At 35.7% G+C, this 11,526-nt stretch overlaps 1 protein-coding gene across 1 annotated transcript; it reads left to right on the top strand.

Moving 5' to 3' along the window:
- Positions 1–202: 202 nt before the first annotated feature.
- LOC125683566 (E3 ubiquitin-protein ligase TRIM33-like) lies at positions 203–2,538 on the top strand. The gene has a single exon (XM_056162108.1). The coding sequence runs from the start codon at positions 241–243 to the stop codon at positions 2,188–2,190; it is 1,950 nt and encodes a 649-aa protein (XP_056018083.1). The 5' UTR covers positions 203–240; the 3' UTR covers positions 2,191–2,538.
- The last annotated feature ends 8,988 nt before the right edge of the window (positions 2,539–11,526 follow it).

Here is an 11,526-nt window from a genome sequence, read left to right as displayed (position 1 = left end):
CTATTTCTATAGAATATCGTGTTTTATTTTGTTAAAGCATTTTCTTACAACATAATCTGTTTTAAAATCACATATGTTGTCAACATGTTAAATGTGCATGCCCATTCCTGAATAAAGTTTATCATTATCTTCCCTTATCTTGTTCATTTTATATATCAACTAATGGGACTTCCCCAGGTACACGTAGATCTTCCCTTATCTACGGCAATCACGTGACGAAGGGGTTGAGCCATCGCGGCCATGGCTGAATCCTCGGAAAGAAATGACTTGAGTGACTTCATTAAATGTGCGATATGTTTGGAGATTTACAAAAAGCCAAAATGTCTTCCATGCTTGCATTCGTTTTGTGAAACTTGTTTGCAGATGTATATAACCAGTGAGGTTCAAAATCAAGCGAAAAATACCGACGAATCGAAATCGAAAGTAGACGAAACGCCGAGGGAATCTGGATTTCGATGTCCTACATGCAGGAACTTTGTAGACATCGATGATGAATTGAAAAATGCGTGGATCCAAAAGTTACCAGACAATTTCTTTATTGTAAGTTTGATAGACAAATATTCTATTCAATCCGAGAGTAAAATCTGCGATGCTTGTATATTTAACGGGAAAACAGAACTTGCTGTTACTTGGTGTTCAGATTGTAGGGAGGCACTATGTCAAAAATGTCAGAGCCACCACAGAAAATTCAAAGCATTTCGCAACCATTCATTTCTGAAATTAAGTGTGACAACACAACAAAATGTGACATCATTCAGTGGTTTTATCCCATGTCCTGATCATTCATCTTCACCAGCACAGGTGTTTTGTGCTGACCACAAGGCCGCCTGCTGCACTCTGTGTGCGACGATTCGTCATAGAAAATGCTCCGATATATTGACTTTAGAAGATGCTTCGAACGGAGTTAAAGACGGAAAAGTAACTCAAGATTTAAGAAAGAGGTTGGATGATTTAACTGAGAATATAAAGAAAAAGATTTCGAACAGAGAAGATTCGCAGGAAAAATTGAAAGTCTCAAAAGAATGCACTGAAAAAGAAGTGACTACTGTTTTCAATGAAACCATAGCTCATTTAGAAACCCTAAGGTCATCATTTATGCAAGAACTTCAAACTTATGAGCAAAGCATGTCCAAAACACATGACGATGAAATTTCAAAATTGTCCCATCTGTTGACAAGGGTTTTGTTACAAAGGAATCTACTTGATGTATCAATTGCTCAAGGATCGAATGAAGAATGCTTAGTTAATATAGAAAACATAAGGAGAACAGAAAGTCAGATTAAAGATGAGTGTGATGTTTTCTCCTACAAAGCATCTAATGGTAGAATATCATTCACCACTAATTCTGAATTTCGAGATATCAGATCAAATTTAAAAACTATTGGAAAATTCATCTTGATGGAAAAGTGCTTATGCATGCAGACGGGACAAATCAAACTGCTAAAGAAGGAATCTTCTTGTATTGGGAACGATATTTGTAATGCCATTTTTGACTTTCAGAATAATGTTATCATCACAGATTATGAAGGTAAAAGAATTTCGGTGTATGATTATTCCCTGAATAAGAAATCATCAATTTCAGTTGATGATTGTCCAAGGGACATAACAATAGATAAATCTGGACGCATATTTGTTTCCTTACCACAATTACGAAAAGTAGTTGAAATTAATTTGAAGACTAACACTGTCCAAGAGATGTTTCATACGACGGTTGACTGCTGGGGAATATGCTGGATGAATAATGATTTTTACATTACTAGTGGTACTGTTATTCAGATATACTCTTCTGATGGAACGAAAAAAGAAGACATAGAGACTTCCGATACATGGATGATTTCTGGGAAAGAAAATGCAGGTTCTATTATGTATTCCAAACAAGAGACAGTTATAGAAAGATCAGTAATTTCTAAAAGTGAAAAGAAATTACATACATTATCTGGTGCAGGTCTGCGTGGTATTGATACTGACTACGAGGGCAACATATATACAGTAGGAATGAGCAGCAACAAGCTTTACCAGCTGTCCTCAGACGGTACTTTGCTACGAGAAGTAGACTTAAAAGATTTTGAATTAAAGGGGACCCCTTGGAGTGTCCGTCTGAATGACAAGAACAAATTTGTTATAACAACAAGAAAGGGATGTGTTGCTTTGTTTGAAATAACACCAGGTCCTATTGAACAAGAGGCCTAAAGAGCATATACGTGTAAAATAAAATCCCAATAGTGGCGGTCGCCCTACCCTGGTCATGGAACGACCAAACTTCAATATACTGTTATACACTGCATATGGACTCTAGCATACTAATTTGACATATTATATTTTTTGGTTATTGACAATAAAACTTGCATTGAGAATCTTCCTAATATCCCCATATAAACATTGAATTGCTGTTGTGGCCCTGTCTCGAGCAGTGTCACAGATTGACCGAGTTCTTGTCAAAGTAAATATAAAAGAAATGACACACTGCACAACACTTTACAATATATATATTTTTCTCCACTTTTACAGAATGTATTTATTAAAGGTTCTAATAACACGTGTTCGTGTTTATTTATACCTGTAATCTATTGGGTAGTCTAATCATCACCTTGTAAGGTGACATCTAAATATTCATTACACGGATTTTACTGACCACCGTCGGTGAGTAGAATTGTGAAACCATTCGAGGCTCTTTTTAGTGCAGATAACACGCTTTTTTCAACCTTCCATTTCCGCGAAGTGTGGGCGATTCGGGCGACGAGCTGACTATAGACACAGATAAATTAATGAAAGAGCTCTACACTGGAATTTTCGGACATAGTAAAACAGGGGTGATACAGTCTCAATTCAAAACTTTCTCGGGACAGTTAAAAGCGGAGCAGTCGGAATCTATTTCGAAGAAATTCAAAGAAAATTCTCTACACAAGATCAAGTCTGAAGGAAACCGGGTCCAATACGAGTTTAACACAGATTTGTTAGAGGGGTTAGAGAAACTAGAGTCGAGAGCATTTGATTTGAAAGATTCCGAGTCCTTGAGCATTATTGCAGATTTGAGTAAGAAATTAAAGCGACAGAAACATATACGCATAGCCAACTCATCTCCTGCCGGGTGGAAAACAGTGAACGAATATCAGTGTAACGAAATAGCTGAAAACTCTGACAATAAGAAGAAAATTCGTAGCGCCGAAAACAGAGCCCTTAAAAACCAGAAGCAGACCAAGAAATTTCAGCCGTACGGGACACAAAAACCTGCACCAGCGGCAGCGGCGGGATCTCCAGCTCAACTGGCTTTTCCTGGGGCTCATAAATTTGCAGCCCTTTCTTTCGTACCAACAGCAACCATTTGCCTACGGGCAGGGTAGAAACAAGCCGTCAAGGAGACAGCCGCAGCCATACGACGACTGTTTCAACTGTTTTTCAACAGGTCACTGGAAATTGAACTGTCCAAAGGGAAAGTCCACTCAGAGTCAATGATAAGTATATAGATTGTTCGCTTTGTATTGATGAAGGGAGTAAAAAGATTGTAGCATAAAACATAGCTTAAAAAGACATTTTCGTAAATGGAAAGAAACTGGGGCTTTCCAATATATTTTGAAACTAATACAATCTGGATACGAAATTCCTATTCTTTCGATTCCTCATTCTATGAATTTTCGAAATAACAAATCTGCGGAATCTAATGCTAACTTTGTCACGTCAGAAATATCTCGGTTAGTTGATACTGGTTGTGTTGGAGAAGTTCCATTGAAACCACACATCGTGAGCCCTCTAAGCGTAGCGGAAAACAGGTCTAAAAAGAGATTGATTTTGGATTTGAGTAGACTGAATAAGTATGTGAAATATGAAAAAATTAAATTTGAAGATTGGAAAACAGCTATGGATTATTTCGAAAAAGATTGTTATTGCATAAAATTCGACCTCAAATCTGGCTATCATCATATAGATATTTCTGAAAAATTTCAGACATATCTCGGGTTCTGTATTTTATCCAACCCAGAATTTAGAATGCTTAGGAATCCTGTGGGATTCGAAGTCTTTTTCTATATCAGTACCAGAAAGACGTCTCGAAGATACAGTTGCTTCATTGCAGAAAGTAGTAAAGAGTTTTTCAAAAGTCACAGCCAGAGAATTGGCAAAAGTGGTCGGAAAGATAATTTCAATGTCACCAGTTATGAGTAACATATGCAACATAATGACCAGATTTTCGTCTATGGAAATAGCATGTAGACAATCATGGGACGAAATTCTGTTATTCACACACAAAGATGAGGTTCTTAATGAATGTAACTTTTGGTTACAATGTATACACTCTGAAAGAACACGGTATTTGCACAAACTGACAAAGAAAATTGTTGTTATTTACTCTGATGCGAGTAGTGTTGCTTCAGGAGCATACACTGTCGAAGTTGATTCTAAAGTTTTTCATGAAAAGGTGAAGATAACGAACAGTGATCAATCTCATAACTCCTACAAGCAATACAAAATAGATAGTTGGGCAAACACGGACCCGTGGGCACACCAGAGGTGGGATCAGGTGCCTAGGAGGAGTAAGCATCCCCTGTCGGCCGGTCACACCCGCCGTGAGCCATATATCCTGCTCAGGTAAACGGAGTTATCCGCAGTCAAAATCAACTTGTTCGGACCATTAACTGTTGATAGATTTGCAAATTATAATAATTGCAACTTGGAAAGATATAATTCAAATTTTTTAAATCCTGGCTCCGAACCTATCGACTGTTTCACTCAGAACTGGGAACACGAGAACAATTGGTTAGTACCCCCTATTTGCTTAATAGTCCGCGCCATTCAACATCTTATAACCTGCAAAGCTTTTGGTGTCTTAGTTGTTCCTTATTGGCCTTCCACTGGGGTTTTTTTTTTTTTTTTTTTTTTTTTTTGCCTTTTATTTTTGATAGAGATCTGATAAACAGATGGTATGTTAAAGATGCATTATTACTCAAGGATTGTACAGACATACTGATTCAGGGTCAAAATAAAGCATGTTTATTTGGGTCAGATTATTTCACTTCCGGGATACTGGCAGTAAAGTTGGACGCCAGATCTTTACATTAAAAGTAGAACGCTGAAGTTCATATTGGTAAACTCATGAGTCCAGTGGAAATGTAAAACATTTCAAGGTGTATTGCAGATGAGCTGGGTCCTGGTACACCATATATTTGTAATGGTAAGATGTATTGCAGATGACGCAAGGTCCTGATACATCTTAGTCTTGGTGTATTGCAGTTGAATTGAGGGTCCTGGTACACTATGAGTTGAATTTAATATTTCATATTAATTGTCGTATTCTGTTATATACATTTTTCAGACGTACATGTATTTAAAGTGGGCAGGTGGTCAGAGAGTGTTAGGATCGAAGATCAGCGGTTACAACAATTACGGGACTTTCTTCCAACTTTCTGTCTTAAATAAAGAGCGGACAATACATTAAATCAATATAGGTACGCATTCAATTCCTTCTGTCGGTGGTGCAACGCTCTTCTGCCTTCCATTTCTTCGTTTACAGCAGCTGAAGAACACGTGGCATTATACATAATCTCTATCGCTAAGGATTCCAAGTCTTCTAGCAAAATTCAATTAGTTACACATGCGATAAGCTGGGCTCATCAGTTAGCAGGTTTTAAAGATCCATGTGATTCTGCTTTAGTAAAATTAGCAAAGGAGGTGCAGATAGAGGGACTTCCAAGCCCATTGTTAAGAAGGAACCAATAACACCAGACCAGTTAAAATCATTGGTTCAGAGATTTAATCTAAAAATTTGTATGAAATGTGAACTTTATGTATGTGTTTATTAGGATTTGCAGGATTCCTCAGATTTTCAGAGCTCGCAAATATACAACTTAAAGACATATCATTTTATGACACTTGCATGATAATTAACATACTAGTAGTCAAAAGTAAGACGTATGTATATAAAGAAAGTCTTAAGTTGTGTATTGCTAGAACTAATTGCGATACCTGTCCAGTTCAAACATAAGAATACATAAAATTGTTGGAAGTTGACGTTAATTCTTCAGTATATTTATTCAGATCATTGACATATTGTAAAAGTACTGGAACATACAAGGTTAGGAGAGATAATCACCCTTTGTCTTATTTTAGGGCTAGAGAAATTGTTTTGGATGCCTTTTGAGAAATAGGGTTAGATAGAAGTAAATTCGGTCTTCATAGCTTGCGCTCAGGCGGAGCTACTTCAGCTGCAACCGCTGGTATCAGTGATAGATTGTTTAAAAAACATGAGCGGTGGCGGTCAGAAAAGGCTAAAGATGGCTATGTTAGAGAAAACATTCAGGAAAAGTTACATGTAACAAAAAATCTAGGTATATGAAGTTTGATATTCAAGTTTTTCTTCATTGCTCTTTGTCTTTCGAAATAAGTAAACTGCACGTTCAGAGCTCTTCATATCCTAAACTACGTGTTTGTGTTTATTTTATAAATTATTTATGTTCGTTTGAGTAGAACGAATAAGAACATAGATGTATTTATTAAAGCCTCTAATAACACGTGTTCGTATTTATTTATACCTGTCATCTATTGGGTAGTCTAATTGTCACCTTGTCAGGTGACATCTAAATGTTCATTTAACGGATTTTAACTGACCACCGTCAGTGAGTAGAATTTTGAAGCCATTCGAAGACTCTTTTTAGTGCAGATAACTTATGCCTCACCCACCCGCCCTTGCTTTACTCGAGTACTTTATCATTAACAAGATGTGTGTGTGAAACACAAATGCCCCCGATAATGGCCAATTCCGAAGATGGACAAGGTCACAAGGGCAAATATCTTGGTACCAGTAGAAAGATCTTGTCAAAAGAAATGCTCATGTACAATATGAAAGCTCTAATATTTACCATTTAGAAGTTATGACCAATGTAAAAAAAAAATTAAAGTAGGTCAAATGTCAAGTTAAAAAGGTTCAATACCAACGGAAAGATCTTGTAACAAGGAATACTCATGTGAAATATCAAAGCTCTATCTCTTACTGTTCAAAAGTTATTAGCAAGGTTAAAGTTTCAGACAGAATGACAAAATTACAGAATTACAAAATGACAGACAGGACAAAAACAATATGCCCCCCGATCTTCGATCTCGGGGGCATAAAAATTGTTTTATTTGTAGAAAGGAAGAGAATACTGTGTGAAGAATTGTTTATGTGTATCAGTGTTTTTGACATAAGTAAACTGCACGTTCAGAGCGCTTAATATCCGAAATAAGTAAACTGGACGTTCAGAGCGCTTAATATCCGAAATAAGTAAACTGGACGTTCAGAGCGCTTAATATCTACACCTACGTGTTTGTGTTTATTTTATGAATTATTTATGTTCGTTTGAGTAGAACGAATAAGGAGATAAATACATTTTTGTTTACTACAGTTCATTAAATAATTAAAGTTGGTTTCTGCTTCCACATCATATGGTCTTGTTCCCAAACTTTGGCGGGCAGAGGTATAACGTGTGAATGGCAATATTTCCTGTATTTGGTCTACTTGTACCTTGGACCTATAACATAAATGTCACTTCAAGAATACATACTGTATCGTTACACAACAGTTTACTATGTACGTAAACTTCATACTGTACACTTGATAAATCCACTATAACGTTAATACTGTGGTTTTACATTTTACCACTACTTCTGTAGACATCACATATTTTGCTATACAACGTATATACACTGTACATTGTACTACACATACAAAAAGTTACGCATATGTAACTTTACTACTACTCTATGAGCATAAAGTTCTACCCATATTTACTCATTACTTTGATATAATATACTCACTACTGGTACATTATGACGTGTGAAACAATATTACATGTACAATATGCAAACTTGAGATTACTTTTACTATAAAGTTGTAGGATAAGAGAAAATGGCAAAGCTGTTTGCAATGCATTACGGTATTTACTAAATATATTGAATAATGATAAACTTACCTCAGAAGTGAAGTGAAGACAATCTGGTTTATATGAGAAATTAGTAAGTGAAGTTTTCAATATACAAAACACTGGGTGCCAACTATCTCTGTGCACGCCTTGCCTGCTACGCCCAAACTAACTCGCAACCATGGGCGACTTCACTTGGAACTATTGTACGAACTAACGTTACTCGCGTAACAAATGAACAGGCATTGTATCAACAATAGTGACATCATTTCAACTTTGACCTTAACCCGTGAATATATACACAGATATCTAAATTTAGACCTGGTGAACATCATTAACTTTACCTGTATGGAAGCAAGTTAGGAATAAAATTATATACATTTAATTCTTTTGTACAAGGTTAAAACTAGGGAAAGTAGTTTGGACATAAAATGTGACACACAGCAACCATGATATGAACAAACACTAACCTACACTACACGAGGGTACTTTTACATTATTTTTTTAAATGTATTCTTATGGTTCTTGGGGGGAAATGTGGATTTTTTTTTTATATTTTAGTCAAAACCCACTTCGTAATCCTCTCAAAATCCCAGAGAAAATGGTGTGAACAAGCTAGAATTTACACTTCATTAGGATGCTTGCATATTAATTTGACATATTGCATTCTCGTGGTTCTTGAGAACATTATTCGCAAGGACTTCCTCTACATTCTAATGCACAACAATGAACCCTTCATGTGACTCCACTTTAGAAGACTGTGATTAAACATGTTTATTGTAAACTAGAGTAATTTCTCCGCCATGGTAGGTACTTCAATGAAAAAATATTTTTTAAAAGAGTACAAATATGTATATATTTTTATCTAAAATTTAAAACTCTTTTACATGTAATTACACCGCCAAGATTCCAGAGATCGTAGTGTGAACCAACTTAATTAAATGTACACTATACGCGAGATTACTCCCACATAAATTTGACATATATATATATACAATATTATACTACTGTGGCTCTTGAGGAGAATATTTTGAAGAAGTTTCTAATGTATTCTTATGTTAAACTTTAAACGCCTCTTTGGGGCCTGACAAATTTCAATGGGCTATGGGTTCAGGCCTAAGGGTGGGACTAAGTTGGGCATGTATTGAACATGTATGATATCCTAGAAAATCGTTTTCTTCACTTCTGGACATCAAGTAGTCAAACTGTTGGATTGACATGATGACTATAATGAGCTCTGTACTCTCTACCGAAAGTGTGAAATTTATTACCCCTGAGTTCAGAGTTCATGCTACTTCTGGCCAAAAATCTTTTTACTTCTGGAGGCAAAATGAGATGAGCATCGAGTCCTCTACCAAAAGCGTGAAATTCATTATTCCAGGGTTCAGGCCATAGGATAGGGCTAGGTTGGTCATATATTGAAATTCTTCTTTATCTCTGGACACCAAGGAGGCAAACTATTTGCATGATTATATTGAGCCCTCTATCATAAGTGTGAAATTCATGGTTCATACCCTTTAATTTGGTTGATCAAAGTTCGTCAAATATTAAAAATGCATTGTCTTGGAAAAATCTTCTTTACTTCTCGACATCATGGAGGCAAAATGTTTGCATGATTATAATGAGCATTGAGCCCTCCACCGAAAGTGTGAAGTTCATGACCCCTGGGTTCAGGATTGGTTTAGTTCTATGCAGAAATATGTTTACTCGTAACGACTCTTAGATTTTGTTTCAATTAAATTTACAAAGGTTTATTTTGTATATATGTATGTATATAGTTCTTCCTCATCAACACAGAGTACATTGTAACCGTCTACTAGTAAATGGAAACAGAACTCCGACTAATGGTCGCCATTTTAGAGCAAAGAAGAGGCAGAACTCAATTAGCAGCACCGGAAGTGATATTAATCATCCTAGTATGAAAACGATATACTAATCAGAAAATCAAAGGTTTGTAAAATAGTGTCTTCAAAAATACATTGATACCATTTTGAATTTATAAATATTAGTGCTGGGACGATATCGATAAAATTGCTATAAGTACTCGCGTTTTGATATGTATGTATCGATAACTTCTCGTGAAATATCAATCTAAAAAATGTTCCCACCCGTGCGCGGCAATAAGCTTGGATCTTTTCAATCCGCGCTGAGTTGGCATCTGCTTGTCGCACTGTGACGTCAAATGTTTTGACTATAACAGATGAACATCACGAACGCTGTATATTTCGTTTCTTGCCACTTAATGTGCCCCCGTCCTAAGATGTTAATTCATATCATTAATTATTGCTTCTGGTCTGATGGTGGCTTGCATGATTTTATGATCGAGAAACAAACGACAAGCCGTTAAGTTTTCGAAGAGTGTAATTTTCTATTATCAAATTAAAGAGAAAAAAAAATTAGAATATTGTCAATTTCTGTATCTTTCCATCTCCATCAGAAAGAAATATCAACAACCGACATTCTTAAGTCCTCATAAGCTCATTATAGAGAGTGTATTATTTGTTTTGAAACAAAGATTGAGATGTGCTAGTGTTTACGATGTTTTCAAAATAAATGGATATCGATCCAAGTTTATCATATGTACATGTACAAATGTATATCACATTTCAAGTATTCTTTAGGTAAAATGTGTCATTTAAAAGTTAGATTTGTAACTGTACAAAATAAAAATTCTTTAAATTACAAAATTAAAATTCTTTAAATTACAAAATTAAAATTTCACTGATTTGTTTGTCTGTTTACATACAGTGTAATAAAGATATTGCTCTTATCCCAAACTCCCCGTCGAGGCCTCATTACGTCACCTACGTACAGTGAGCAAACGAACTCTGGTGGAAGTTTGGCTCTTATCCTTGCATTCAGAAGGTCCAAATGTTGGTTGTCAACCTTAATAATAATAATAAGAGTTATATTTTTAATTTTTAACGTAGAAAAATATGAAGTATTTTTTTTCAAAAACTTCAACGAGTACAGCGGTGATGTTTGTGGATCCTGTGTACATTTATTGTAGACTTTACTATGGGTATTATACCCCAGACACTTTGTGGTGTTGGTGAGAATTTTGCTTGATAGTAGTTTTGTGCAACACTGTACTATTACAATATGATATGAAGCAATTAACAATGGAAAAGTAATGCTATTGTTTATTGTAGAAGAATGGTTTGGAAGAACAATACTTATTTGATGTGTAAATGTAGAAAAATCTTACACCATTACAAAAATGTCACAAGATGAAAAATAAATGATCAATATAAGCACTAACAAACGTCCTCGGGTGGTCAAAATATTTTCTGTATATGGCTTTAAACGGTATTTAAAAAATTATACTCTTGAGTCTTGATACCATTACAATAAGTCATTCTTTTAGCTCTGGAATCAATGTTAAAAAATATAACCATGTCCAATAAATAGATATAAGATTAAATGGTAACATCAGAAATATTGTTTTCTTTGTAATCTTAACTGCATTAACGTAGCCCTCTCCGATTCTTTTATTCTGATGTTTTCGGGAAAGTGCCACAATTCCATCCTCCTCACAGTGTCAGTGTCCCGAGTCGACACGACACGTGGGACGGACAAGAGTGGACGCAGGACCCCTGATATTGAGGATGCAATTACATAGGATCTTCGTAATGGCGCA

Source organism: Ostrea edulis, chromosome 4, assembly GCF_947568905.1.
Source record: "Ostrea edulis chromosome 4, xbOstEdul1.1, whole genome shotgun sequence".
NCBI classification, from domain to species: Eukaryota; Metazoa; Mollusca; class Bivalvia; order Ostreida; family Ostreidae; genus Ostrea; species Ostrea edulis.
Note: the sequence above shows the minus strand (reverse complement) of the source record. Positions and strands in the feature narration are given on the sequence as shown.

Coding starts and splice junctions, on each gene's coding strand:
- LOC125683566 (XM_056162108.1), top strand. CDS start 241: ATGGCTGAATCCTCGGAAAGAAATGACTTGAGTGACTTCATTAAATGT.